Genomic DNA, 14,495 nt, shown 5'->3' with positions numbered 1-14,495 from the left:
ACCCTGGACATAAATTCGCATTTTTGCTGTATTTCTGAAATATATATTAGACATGGGTAAAATGTCTTTAATTTGTAAAATACAGCTGAAGTCAAAGCCCTCCGATTACAGTAACCATGTGGTTCTATAACATTTTTATTCCAAACATCTGTGCTGCTGTCACAGCCAGTAGGTGGGAGTAGACACCCCACTTCCATCGCAGTAATGGTGGACACTCAAGATGGCAGCAAGAGCAAATCATCCACAGGATTGGTCTATATGTTGATAACCTATAATCTTTTTCTACAACATTTTGCACAACATTCTAACTACATGTCCTTATAGCACGCAACATTGGATACTGTAACTGAAGTCTACTGTCCACACTGCAGCCATTTAATAATCACTTCTCTGCTCTGTGAATTGTACGCATGCTGTTAGCACACCCTGGAACAAAAACACTGATTTCAACCTCAGTGGACTGAACTATATCCCATTCAAAATGAGACATGCTGAAACCTTACTTGTATTTCTATTTCAGTAAAGAATTAGTACTTTACCACCTCTCCACTGGAAATATAAGTAATTGTAATTGTCCATGTTTGTTGGAGTTGCATGGAAAAAAAAAAAAGGAAACAGCAAACCAGAGTAAGAGAGCAGCTCACCATCACATGTGAAATCTGGAGCTGCTACATCCTGGATGGGGATCTCCTTCAAGAAGGCTGGCTTCTGGCATCGAGGGTTTCCACTCACCACACGCGTCTTCTTCAGCCACTGACCCAGCCAGGCCAAATGACAGTCGCACACGTACGGGTTGGACAAGAGGTTACTATGACAATAAAAAGGAGAAGGAAGGAGAGAAATCTTAGAAACAAAACCAGTGCAAACAAAGTATTCTGACAGATTTATGGATTTGAAATGTGTGATCACAAATGTTTTCCTGACTCGCTAAGAAAACCTGCACAGAATACATACAATAGTAAGATATTCATGCAACCGTGGATCACCAGTGACTTAAAGAAGGACCAAAGCATCAAAGAGAATTTTAATAGTTACACCTTCACACATCTAATTCCAGCTATCAAGAATTACTTCAGTAACCAAATAAAAAAAGTTAGTAATTATGTAATACAGTATAAAAGCATTTTTACAAGTTATTTTTATTCCTCCATGCAAGTTGTGTGGTCTGTTTTTTTGTTGTCTTAGTTCACTCCAGTTTAATGTGTTTTAGAGCTGAGGTTCTCCAGTGGTGTGCCAAGGTACACACCAGTCTTACTGCGCTGTAGGAATGTGTATGACCGTATGTCATAACCAAAACTAAACATCAACTTAAGGCAATGTTACACATGTAAAAGATGTTATTCTGCATGGATATGAACATGGTTTGCCATGAGTTTTGGTTTCATCTTTGGAGTGCCTGAGGCAAAAAATGTTAGAAGAAAACTTGTTTGGAGGCTTTACATGTCTTTTTAATATATTTCCTTTGTTTTTTTCTTCAAGATCAGTTCAGTATGAAACGCTTTGTTGTTTTCTAAAATGGTCTGTTTGAATAATTGCGTTGTATATGTTTTTGCAATTCACAAAGATATGACTTGTTTTTGGGCAGGTCTATTTAAGAATAAATTTGGACAGAAGAAAAAGAGTGGCAGTAAAAGAAGGCAAACAAAAGAGAGCAAAAGAGAAAAGGTTATCAGTTATTCATATTCATTTTGTAAAGTAAAAGCGTGCAGGATGATGAAAAAGAAAAGGTGACAGAGTGAGGCACTGTGAGAGAGAAAGAAGAGAGAAAAGGTTATCTGTGCAATTTATTCATTTTTGATCACCTCTCATTGTGTTGTGTTGCCTTTGCAGCACAGCTCATGTAATATTAATGCTGAACTATATTTAAACTGAACAGAGTGAGAGGAGGCATCAGCAGCACGTTGTAGGCTGATGAATTTTACGAAAGTGAAAGCTGCTCCAGGCATCTTAAATCTGCTGGCACATCCAGGCAAGAGTATCCAGAGTGTTCTGGTGCACTTTTTTACAGACCATTTCCCAGGAAATATTGGTAGAAAACATTACTGGAAATTCTTGACTGGTTCAGCTTAGCTGAAGTTTTAGGATTTAAAATTTCCCAGGACAAAAGAATTATCATTGTCTAAAACTCTTCACAGGAGTTCTATCAAATAGGGTTAATTTATGTATTTGCAGTTGCACTTGTGTTTAGTGAGTAAAAACAACTGGGAGCCATTCCTAACTGTAGAAAAAGTCCTTTATTGCCTTAACCTAACCACTGACCATAGAGAGGAAGCAAACCTGGTTACACAGGTATTACAGTCTGGTATTTAGTGCTCATGTATGATTGACCGTAATGGCATTCTCATGCCTCCTATAATAATGTAATATTTACTTTACAAATGATGCCCATAAACGTATTACAGCTATTACTGTTAAATACAGTAAGATGCACTGTAATGCCTCTTTCATCTAAAAAGTTCCTATAGACCAGTGCAAAGCTCTAGTATAAAGTACCTACTAGAGGGCTGCGTTGGGAATCTTGCAGGTGCAGGCGGTTTTGACCCAGCTGCAGACAGGAGCATTGCTGCCACAGTGATCTTAAATCTGATGTAAACAACGTTGAGCCGATAGTATCTCGTAGTAGCAGCTCTACTTATAACTTCTTGATCTACAAAATTCAGATAACGCTGTACTTTGCCAGTATTAAGTGATACCTATAGCCTTGTGGAATTCTTGATGTTTACAAGGATACGTGAACTTACATGACTTATGGTCCATACTTCACAACTCTCAACACTATCATAAACTGAGAGCTCAGGTATTGTACCATTAGCTTGCAGGATTACAAACTCCACATGGTGAAATTAGTCTGTAAGAAAGAGCTGCACAGCTGCACACAAACTTTATGAGGTATACATTGCTTCAAACAACAAGACAGTTTTAACTTTAATTTCCTCTGAAAGACCCACAAAACAGACCGTCTTACATTTTAAATGACACAAAAATAATCAAGGTAAAATAAGTGACTGCATAAATATTCACCCCTTTAAAGTGACTGACCTCATTCAACAGAGGTCCAGCCAATTGGTGCTAGTAGTCTCAAAATTAGAGCAATGAGGATAACCTGAGTGCAGTGAATGTGTCTCAAGTGAGTGTAGTCTAGAGACACCTGTGTCTAGAAGGTCCAGTCACTGGTTAAGCAGGATTCCTGGCTATCATTACACCATGCAGACAAAAGAACACTCCAAGCAACCACAGACACTCTATCCCCACTGGGATGCAAAATGTTGGCAGCATCATGCTGTGAGGATGCTTCTTGGTGGCTGGCCCTGAGGGCTTAGAGAGGTAGAGGGGAAAATGAATGCAGCAAAATATAGGAAAATCCTAGAGGACAATCTTATTCAGTCTGCAAGAGAACTAAGGCTTGGGAGAAGATTGACAACGACCCACAGCCTACAGAGAAAGCTACACAGAACTGGTTTAAAGACAACAAGGCAAATGTTCTGGAGTGGGTGAGTCAAAGCCCAGACCTCAATCCAATAGAAAATTTGTGGCTGGACTTGAAAAAGGCTGTTCATGGCTGTTCCCTGTGCAAGCTGACAGCTTGTGCCATTTTGCAAAGAAGAATGAATGGAAAAAAAATTGCAGTTTTCTGATTGAGACCTGTCCACACAGACTCAGTGCTGTGATTGCAGCCAAAGGTGCATCTACTAAATACTGACTTTACATTTAATTTTTTTTTCTAGTTTTACATTACTTTGTAGAAATCTGTTTTCACTTTGACAGCAAAGATGTTTTTTGTGAATCGTTCTTGTCTAAAAAGCCAAATTATATTGACCGTGATTGATTTACAGTAAAAGGGTAAAAATATTCCAAGGGGGTAAATACTTTTTATAGGCATTTCAGACAGAAACTTTCCCAGTGCCATGATTAGTACATTAAAGGGTCACATGTATCTCTGTAATGGTGATAGTGTGCCTCCGAATAGTATCAGAAGATGCTCACTTTGTCTCCAGAACAAATAAGCCTTAAGGTTGTTGTTTGTGCTACAATATTAATGGAGTCTTGCGACAGATAGCGACGACTTATATCCTCATTTCCTTGTAATGAATCGACCTCAGTGCACAGCCTAAGCTAAATCCCTTCCTTCCTTTTCAATGTGTTAATCTTTTAATTAAATGGACAGACTCTATTGGGAAACAATGCACTAAAAATGGAGATGAATATTAGAAATAGTAGGAGTGAGAGGGAAAGAGAGAAGAAGGGAAACACAGAGGGAAGAAAGGAAACTGAAAGAGGAACTGTTGAGTATTGAAGCTGGATCCGTTTGTGTTTTACACTAAACAGAAGCACTGTGCATACAAAACTTAGCTGCCATTGAAAACCTTAAGAATGAAATGCAAAGAAGAAAAAGCTTAGGAGGATAGTACATCAAATCAGTTTTGTAGTGATAATCCCTCATAGCCCCACTGTGCAAACACAGAGTTTATGCAACGACGCATCCCTCCATTCATCCAGCCATCTTTCTCCACTCTTCTCCATCCCCATTCAACCCCCTCCCAAGTTTCCTCCCACAAGACTCAAAAAGGAAACTTGAATGAGAGATGACAGAAACATAGCAGAACACAGAGAAAGAACAAAGTACCGAGTGAGGAAAAGGGAGCAAGGAGGACAAGAAAGAGAGAACAGAGAGGATGTGAGGAGAGGATTTAGCCCTGCATGTCTGTGTCATAAGGTTAAAAAAATGTAAAATTCCACCTGTAATGTTTTATTGAAGGTAGTGGATGAATTATTTATAAACTTCATATCTGGGTGGTCACAGGATGGAAGAAGAAAGACATAGGTACTCTTTGTTTCTACTTTTTTGCCTCCTTACTTCATACCTCTTTACCAAAGTGTTATGTAGAAGGTTAATGAAGTTGCTTACCATAAAGGTACAATGTGGAAATTTGGCACTGAAATATCTACAATAGTTTAAAAATAATTTGTCCTGTTTTGTTGATTTTATGAATAAATAACAGTCAACATCATTTTGCTTTTTTGCGACAAATTTTTATTTAAAGACCTCTTCAATGTCAAAGTGAAACAGAATTCCACAAAGTAATGTCAGTTAAATAAAACTTTGTTAAATAGGTGACTGCATAAATATTTACCCTCTTCAAGTCAGTATTTAGTAGATGCATCTTTGGCTGAAATCACAGCACTGACTCTGTGTGGAAAGGTCTCAATCAGGTTTGCACATCTGGACGCTGCAATTTTTTATTCTTCTTTGAAAACTGCTCAAGCTGCACAGGGATGGGTCTTGAACAGCCTTTTCAAGTCCAGCCACAAATTGTCTGTTGGATTAGGCTTTGACTCAGGCACTGCACAACATACACCTTGTTGTCTTTAAACCATTTCTGTGTAATATCACTGTATGCTTCAGGTCATTGTCTTGCAGACTGAATAAAAGTCAGGATTTTACCTATATTTTGCTGCATTCGTTTTGCTCTCTGCCTTTACAGGCTACCAGAGCCAGCTGCCAAAAAGCATCCCCACAGCATGATGCTGCCACCACTGTGCTTCACAGTGAGGATGATGTGTTTGAGGTGATGTGCAGAGTTTGGTGTCTGCCACACATAGCGTCTTGTCTGATGGCCAAACAACACCATTCTGGTCTCATTAGACCAAAGAACTTTCTACCACCTGACCATGGAATCGCCCACATGCTTTTAGGTGAATTCTGGTGGAGATTTAAACTGAGTTTTCTTCAACAGTGGCTTTCTCTTTGCCACTCTCCCATAAAACTTTTTACTGGTGAAGAACCTGGGCAACAGTTGTTGTATGCAGTATCTCTGTTGGACTTTATGTAATCTTTGCAAAGACCATGTCCCTTTACATGCAGAGCACTAAACATAGTACGCTTTCCAAAAAGTCTTGTCTTGCTTGCAGCAGGAACGTTCATCTTTGGAAAAACAAAGCAGATGCTCCTGTGTGTGTCCAAGCATGTGTCTGTGAGTGTGCAGATGCTGTGATATATTTAGCTCTGATAACAAATGTCCTGGGATCCAGACAAAACTAGTCGATAATGATGGAGAGCATCTGTGAGGGGAACAGTGTCCAGCGAGCAACTTGTGTGTAAATGTGAGCCGGTGTATGTATGTGTGATGCATGGAGAATGACAGCCCCAACAAGAAAAACTGGAGGACAAAAAAAAAAGATGATAAAGGGGAGGAGGAAGACATTGTGGGAATAATGGGATGAAATGAATGAAAAAGACAAAACCTGACAAGAAAATAAACATTAAAAAAAGAGAAACAAAAAAGAGGCAGACAAGACTTACATGGTGGACAGGGAGTGCAGAGTGGAGAAGGCTCCTGGGGCGATACTGGAGATCCGGTTGTCGTACAGCGAGAGCAGACGAACAGAGCTGAGACCCGTAAATGTGCTGTTGTCAATGCAGCTGATCTGGTTGCTTCTCAGCATCCTGAAACACACACATCGAAGTTTTATTTTTACATGCACTCTCCTGAGTGTTTTGCTGTATTCTATTCTGCTAATGTTGTGAAAAAGGGTCAACAATACATCAATAAAGAATCTCAAATTCAGGCATGAAAATCACATAAACATGCATGAATTCCAGCTAAAATATCACTAATGCCTCACATGTAATGGCATACCTCAAACATCAATAATAAAAATAGCTTCTAAAACTGTTGGTTAAAAAGAGAGAATGGCCAGGACAGTAAACATTTAGTGGATAAAAATTGACAAAGATAAAACAATAGAACCCTTTAAAACATCAACACAGATAAAACAGGAACTTGAAGAAAATAAGAGCCAGTCTCCAAAGGACAACCCTGACTGTAATTTGACATTAGCCTTTGACATGCAGTCATGTGGGGCCAAGCTAACTGAGTTAGTTAGCATTAGCTATCTCTGGGACAGGCTAACCCAGTTAGCTTGGCTATTACTGGAGCTGGGAGCCTTTTAACATAATACAGAGACAGCCATGATGCCATTAGAGAGTCATTAGCCTGTGTATGTATACGTGATAGCATTAGCTAGTCATTACTGAGCATGCACAGACAACATAAGCTCATGGTTTGGTATGCTATCCTGTAACTCCTAATTGGAGGCTAGTGTGGGCGCCCAAATTAAGGCAACAACAGTGTGCTGTAATTAGCCATGATTTTGGGGTGAATGAATAAACAGTTCTTTTCTTTTCTATTTAGTCTCAGGAGGAAAAGTTGATAAAATCCAACATAGCATGGAGCAAACACAGCTCCAAGTTAAAGGAGCTAGCAGGAAGCAGTCACAGCTATGCAACACAGCACATCTTTTTTTTTTTTTTTTATCTATTTCAAGAAAATAGCATTTGGTTGGTAAATAAAATGACAAAACTATTTTTAGAAGTTGAGCAACGTGTTTTGCTTCACAATATATTTGAAAAAAACAGAGATGCTGTTTTTCCTGAAAAATGAAGCTGATATGATGACAGACTTTCAGAGTGGATTATGTTTTCACTTTGTTTAAGTTTAAGGTGACTTGATAATCAATTTGGAGAAGACAAAATCATGTCAAAATATTTGTGAATACATATTGGTGGCAGAAAGACAGTAGAAACAAATGGAGAGAAACAGAAAGCTGACAAACCAAATAAAAAAACCTTTAAAATTATTGACGAAGGCCTCAGATTGTCCAGAATTTTCCGCACTGCAAGCTAACCTCCTGCCTCCAGTTAGGCTCTGCCCACAAACATGCCATAAATGTTTACAAATTCAAAAATGGTCTATAAGAATTACTTATCAAACTTTTTAAGGATTCTATGCCTGTAATTCCTGAAATTATATCTCTGAATGGAACCATGCTAAAACTTTCAAAAATTAAGGCAGATTAAACTTCAGTTTAGGGTTAGGGTAAGGGTTAAGGTAACAGGATACCAAAAGACAAAAAGCTGACCTGCAAACCTAAGTATGAAATGTTACATTAAGCTGAGTAAACAGTCTGCCTACAGGAAAAAAGCTTGTCCTCCATGAAATCATTCTAATGCAGCAAGCGTAGCTCATGTAGCTCATTAGCTGCGTAAGCTTCATAGATAACAGAGCTTTGTAGCTAGTGTGGCTAAAGTTCAGCTCACAACGCAGCTACATAAACTATGTGGCCATGTAGCTGCATTAGCTTTAGCTATGTTAGCTAAAGCTCAAATTGATAAAGCTAATTTAGCTACAGTGCCTTACGTAGTAATGTTAATTACGCAGCCAGCATAGCTACGCAAGCTTTAGCTAGAGCTTATGAAGCTAAAGTGAGCCACTGTTCATGTAACTACTTCTAAAATGCATCTGTACATAACTAAATTCTGGTTTAGACCTCTGCAGCCCGTTGCACCAGCTAACCATAAGCTCAGTCTTAAGTTACAGTGTAAAGTCCACGCTAAACCCTACGTAGTTGAGTTAAACTTAAGTTGTGCCATTGTTTGGTTGCACCACAGCGACATAAGGTGGCTCTTAACCAGTAGAGCTTTGCATTCAAACTAACCAAAATACTCTCACAGAAATGACATTTTCACTTAATTTGACCAATCAATGAAAAGCATTTTTATCCCACTATTTGTTCCAGCGCTTTCTCTCATGTTGAGTTGTCTCTAAACAGGCTAAAAAATAACTTTTGCAAACTGCTCATAATCCTCAGACAGTGTATAGCGTGGATAAAAATTTGACGAAGACTTTTGCCTGGATGATTACCAAATCCTACAGCCTAAACTTAGAGCCAGTAAAAAGGAACAACACTGACATCGAGTGGTGAAATCGCTAAAAACACGAGGTCGGCTTGGTCGCAGAAATGATCTCCCTTCAGGAGTAACAGCAGTGTTATTGATCACAGAGAACAGTCCGTGGGGTGCCTCTGAGGTATCCCGTCTCTCAGCTCGATCACTATGACAGCCATATTTATAGAGGATTTTATACCTAGTGGGAGGTAGGTGTAAGATTTAAGATATAACTTAAGCCTACGCGGAAACTATCTCAGCTGGTGCACCACCTCTATTGTTAGTGGAGTGTAAACTCCATCATAAGTAAGAACTTACGTTCAAACTAGACTATCTCTGAACTTATGCACAGCTGGTGCAACCCATAGCTGACCTTTTTCTCTGCTTTTATTATGAAATGTTGCTCAGTCCTTAATTTCTATGATGTGGTTATTTTGTGAGTGTAACTGCCAGATTTAGTTTATGATGAAAGATTTTTTTTTTTTTGTATTTTGTCTAAAACTGAACACTTCTACTCTGAGATTTACAGCGTTTAAGATGAACGGTCTGTGAGGGTGGCTATCAGACATGGACATTCTGTAGCCAGACTTTCTTGCACTCTTTTGTCTCCCTTGGTTGTTCAGCATTTTGGTCAATTTGAGCTGTTTTTAAATGTGCTTCATAAATAAATTTGACCTTACTTGACTTGACATCTACCTCTTGTTTTGATACGAATCCAGTGGTTCATTAGCAACACTTCCTCTGTTCTTTTTATAGCACTTGTTTACATGTGATTCGTTAGCATTAGCATTCTGACTCCTGGGATTACAAAGCCTGCATAACAGCACAATAAAAACTTCCAAAACAAGCAAGTGGACTACTATAGAAATAAACACACATCAGTAGACTTACAGAGTTTTCAGGCCAGTCAGGCCTTTGAACATTCTTCCCTGCAGTCCGGTTAACTTGTTCCCGGTTAGCAACAGCTCCAAAACGCCGCCTGCTCCATCAAACACCCCTTCACGAATGTCCTTCAGTTTGTTGTTGCTCAGGTTGCTTCAGGATGGAGAAGGAAATCAACAGATATCAATTATTAGAAGTGTTTGCTTGTGTTTTTAATCAAAGCTTGTGCAGAGGAGTCCAAGCAGAGTGACACACAAAGGCAATATTTCCAGTTTGATTGCAGTAATCAATCATGACACTTTCACCAATAAATGTTAGCTCCTCTTTCTTTCATTTTAACATCCTCGTCATGTAGATATTATAATAGATACCCTTATAATGGTTTTACTATGGCTTACAAACCACACACACCCACACACATGCAACAGTAAATGAGACAAGTGGTCACAGACAGCAGAAAATGATTGCTATCTCTCTTCCTTTTTGTGCAGACAATAAGAAAAATGAAAATGAAAAGAGAGCATTTGGCCACAGAGACAATAACTTGCGATGATAGCTATCACAACGACTGTAGCTTTCATTCACGGCTAGTTTTGCGTTCCTTCTTATCAGCTTTATGGAAGAGGAGAGGAGACAGGAGACGAAGGAGTTGGGAGCAGGCGAAGAGGTGAGAAGAGTTACGAGCGGGGAGATGAGGTAAAGTGAAGAAGAGAGTTGGAACCTCTAAAAAACAATGATTGTAGGGAAATTCCTGGTTAAAAAAGTAGCAAAGCAGATGTATGGGTATGGGAAAATAGAAGGAGAGGAAAGGAGAGGCGATGAAGAAGTGAAGGAAGAAATTGAGGGTAGGAAAATGGAAATGAGCATGAATGCAGCCAATCTATGCCGTCAGTGACACTGCTAGATGGTTAGCAATTTCCTCTCCAATAAATCAACTGCTGCTCTCTGCTCTGTCTTTCTCTATCTCATTCTGACACACACACGCACACACACAAACCTAAAGTAGATAAGGAATGACTGTAAATCTGAACCGAAGGCCCATCTTCTATTTCCATTTAATATTCACTTCCTCCATACTTCCCATACGCACGTCTTTGCTCTCCATCTCCCTCTATCCCATCCTCGTCTTGTTCTCAGGCACTCATTTTCTTCCTTTCCTTCGACATGTGTCATTCATTTTCACCTCTGCTACTGTTGATGTATTTTTTAGAAAGTTTCTCTTCTCTTTCCCTCCTTTGTCCCCTCCCTCCCTCCCTCTCTCTACTGCAAGTACTTTTCACATCACTACTTTCTGTCTGCCTACTTTTTTCCTTCTTTTGGGATTTCAGTCATCTTGTATGAGGAATGCTGTTCATTTTTTTCACTGCTAATATGTTAAGCAGAGGAAAGACTGAAAAATGTAATATCTTTGCAGAAAAGATCATTCAGATGTGTCTCCATTAGTTGCTAAACAGTTGTGAGTGTGTAAATTGATCCACAGATCTATTCATGCACTTTTGGATCAATGTCAGATTTATGGACCAGTTTACTAATTAGAAGATGAAATAATGCATTTGTGGATCTATTTACAGATTTAAGGATCTTTAACAATTATAAAATTTGTGGATCAACTTAGGAGAAGTTTGAATCACTTCTTTATTCCTGAATCTATTTACATATTGGGCTACTGTGCACATATACTTTTGTTGATCGCATTTGTTGATCTATTCATAAAATTTTGTGGATCTTGTCACATATTTGTGGATAGATTTGCACTAAAACATTTTTATTAAAGCCCATCTCTTTCAATGGCCTTCAAACCTTACACTGTCCCTTTCTATACCCCCACTATTTCATATTAGCACTTCTTGTTAGTTTAGCCTTGCTCTTACTTGTTTTTGAAATTCCTCCCTCTCATACCTCAGTTTTACTCATTTTTGTGTTTTATTTCATTAGCTCTTTCCTCAATTCACTGGTCAACATAGGTTGTTTCCAAATGTGCTTTATAATTAAACCTGACTTTGCATAACTGCACATTTGTGGATCTATTTATGCATTTGTAGATCCCTTAATACTAAATTGTGAATTATTTTTACTCCATATGACCTATTTGTATCTTTTTCAATGTTTTTAAATGTGTTGATCCACACAATACTTGTTGATCTGTTTACACGTTTGCTTAATTTTTAACACTATTTAATCTCTTTATACACATCTATAGATCTTCTTTGTGCATTTGCAGAACTATTTAAGCAATAGTACTATGCACAGTTTGGAATCTCTTCATGTATTGCATTTAGTTCTGCAGTGGTTGGGGAAGTCACCTCATAACAAGAAGGTTCCTGGTTTGAATGCCTGCTGGACAGGGCCTTACTGGCTTTATGTTTTAATTCACATGTTTATGGACCTATAGTGCATGAATCTAATGTTGCAGACTAATGGTATAGCCAGGAAAAAAAACTCATTAATCTACACTTAGTATCCCATCATAACAAGGTAAAAACAGAATTTTAGAAAGTTTTGCAAATTTATTAACAATGTCAAATTGAAATATTACATTGACATAAGTATTCAGGCCCTTTGCAAGAACACTTTAGAGTTTGCATAGATTCCTCCCATTTCTCTGGATCTTTGCTGAGATTTTCCTACACTTTAACTGGAGTCCAACTGTGGTAAACTGAATCAATCTGACATGATTTGGAAAGACACACACCTCTCTCTAGAAGGCCTAACAGCTGACGATGCATATCAGAGCAAAAAACCAAGTCATGAGGTCAAATGTACTGCCTACAGAGCTCAGAGACAGGATTCTTGCAAAGCACAGAACTGGAGAAGGCTACAAAAAAATCTGCTGCACCAAAGGTTCCACAGAACACAGTGGCCTCCATAATTCTCAGAAGGAAGAAGTTTGGCACAACCAGGACTCTTCCAAAAGCTGGTCACCCGGTCAAACTGAGGGTAGAAGGGCCTTTGTAAGAGAGGTGAACAGGAACTGAATGGTCACTCTGACTGAGCTCCAGAGATCCTGTGTGGAGATGGGACTAAGATCCAGAAGGACAGCCATTACTGCAGCCCTCCACTGATCTGGGATTATGGCAGAGTGGCAAGACAGAGGCCTCCCCTCAGTGCAAAACACTCAAAAACCCACTTGGAGTTTGCAAAAACTCCACTTGAAGCCAAAGGGGTTTCACTTATTTGCAAAGGGTCTACCTGTGGCAATGTGATGTTTCAGTTTTTTATTTTTAATAAACCTGAAAAAAAAAAAAAAAAAAAGGAGTAAATATAGAATTCTGTTTTCACTTTGTCATGATGGGGTTCTGAGTGTAGACTAATGAGAATAAAAAGTATTTTTGGACTGTAGCATCAGTCTGCAACAAAACAAAAAGGAAAAAAATGAAGAGTGTCTGAATACTTTCTGGATACACTGTAAAACACATTTATACACAATAATATTATCTTAAATATTTCTCATCTGCCATCTTGCTCTTCTCTTCTGCTTTCTTTGTCTCCTTTTAAGAGAAAACCAGGTAAATGCTGATACAAACACATGGCTAGCTTAAAGATTAACATAGAAAAAACAATATTGAACACTGAGTAGCTGAAAACAGTTGGTGTTAAAAAGTATACATACATCTTTCTCAAGTTTGGCAGCTTCTTAAACATCCCCGTAACCTCCAACACGGCAATCTCATTGTCGTTTAACCTCCTGCAGAGAGAAAAGATGGAGGGAGAGCGTCAGACATTTATTGGTCTTCCACTGAAGTCAACACACACAAAGTGAGCATGCACACACTCATGGTGAAAATGAGGCGGCGAGAGAAAGGCTGCATGACCGCATGAAGGTTAAGAGGCCTTTAGTGACCGTTGAAGTATGATGCTGCACAAAGCCGAGGGAGGGAGGGAAAAATAACCTGACACACAGAAGCAAAAGAAAGTAAAAGAAGAGAGGAAAAGAGGAAAGAGGAAGAGTGATGAATCCTTTCTATGTGGTCATCAATACCCATGATGCCCTAAGCCAAGAGAAAACAGTTTGAGAGATAGTAAGCTAGACATCTGCTTTATTGAGGTAATTTGTACTAAAAGAGTGCCGCTAAAAGGCTGCTGTTTGTGCATGTGTGTGTGTGTGTGAAAGAGGTGGAGTGAGAGAAATTGAGGAAAGGAAGTAAAAGTGCAGCTTGAGGGGACACTTTCTAATGAGATACAGGGGGAGTTAAAAGATGGATCAACCTGGATGAAGCCAGATTGGAACAACATATTACAGAGTCTAAAGTCGGGTGCTGCTTGGTTGATCTGCACATTTTTGAGTGCAACGATTATGAATGAAGAATTTCTAATCTCTTTACCGTGTGATCTAGAGCTCTCATTATCCACTCAGACTACACATGCAGCTATACTGATACAAAAAATTCAGTTTCATGTGTATTTCACACTCTCAATACTGGCATAACGAAAAGGGAAGACAGAAGGAGAAATAGAGCTAAAATATATATACACAAGTCTCCATGCTCAGGCATAAACTCCCTTGATTTCCCCTGATGAAGCAGGTTACACAGGGCACTCCGTGTGTGTGTTTGTGTGGGTGGCCTTCAAGAGATCATTGTTCTGCTCTGAGAGTGTAAGAGAGAGAGGGTGTCAAAGTGGTACAAACTTTGATCTGCCCTTCTAACCATCCATAAAGGACAAACATTATATATTTGACACGGAGCACCCTGGGAGCAGATAGGCAGTAAAGAAGGGAGAATTGGAGGATAACTCGGGTTCACACAGAGCTCAGGAAACAAAGAAAGAGAGAGGGGCAGAGGACTTGGAGGCTAATGGTCTGTGGGATACTTGTATTATTAGTCACCTAAAGTGTCGGCCCGCACCAGATTCACCATTAAACCTCTAATTTCTGTAAGTAATACAGCTG

General features: G+C 39.0%; 1 protein-coding gene across 1 annotated transcript in view; it reads right to left on the bottom strand.

The window, feature by feature from the left end:
• The window catches only part of slit3 (slit homolog 3 (Drosophila)), a 436,863-nt gene that overhangs the window by 69,099 nt on the left and 353,269 nt on the right, over positions 1 to 14,495 (bottom strand). The window contains exons 16-19 of the mRNA XM_041797351.1: positions 13,218 to 13,292; positions 9,617 to 9,760; positions 6,302 to 6,445; positions 645 to 808 (exon numbers count right to left, since the gene is read on the bottom strand). Of these exons, the coding sequence (XP_041653285.1) occupies positions 645 to 808; positions 6,302 to 6,445; positions 9,617 to 9,760; positions 13,218 to 13,292 (527 nt within the window). The remainder of the gene's footprint in view (positions 1 to 644; positions 809 to 6,301; positions 6,446 to 9,616; positions 9,761 to 13,217; positions 13,293 to 14,495) is intronic.

The sequence above is a fragment of the Cheilinus undulatus genome, linkage group 10 (genome assembly GCF_018320785.1).
Source record: "Cheilinus undulatus linkage group 10, ASM1832078v1, whole genome shotgun sequence".
Classification (NCBI taxonomy): domain Eukaryota; kingdom Metazoa; phylum Chordata; class Actinopteri; order Labriformes; family Labridae; genus Cheilinus; species Cheilinus undulatus.
This window is presented reverse-complemented; position numbering and strand designations above follow the sequence as displayed.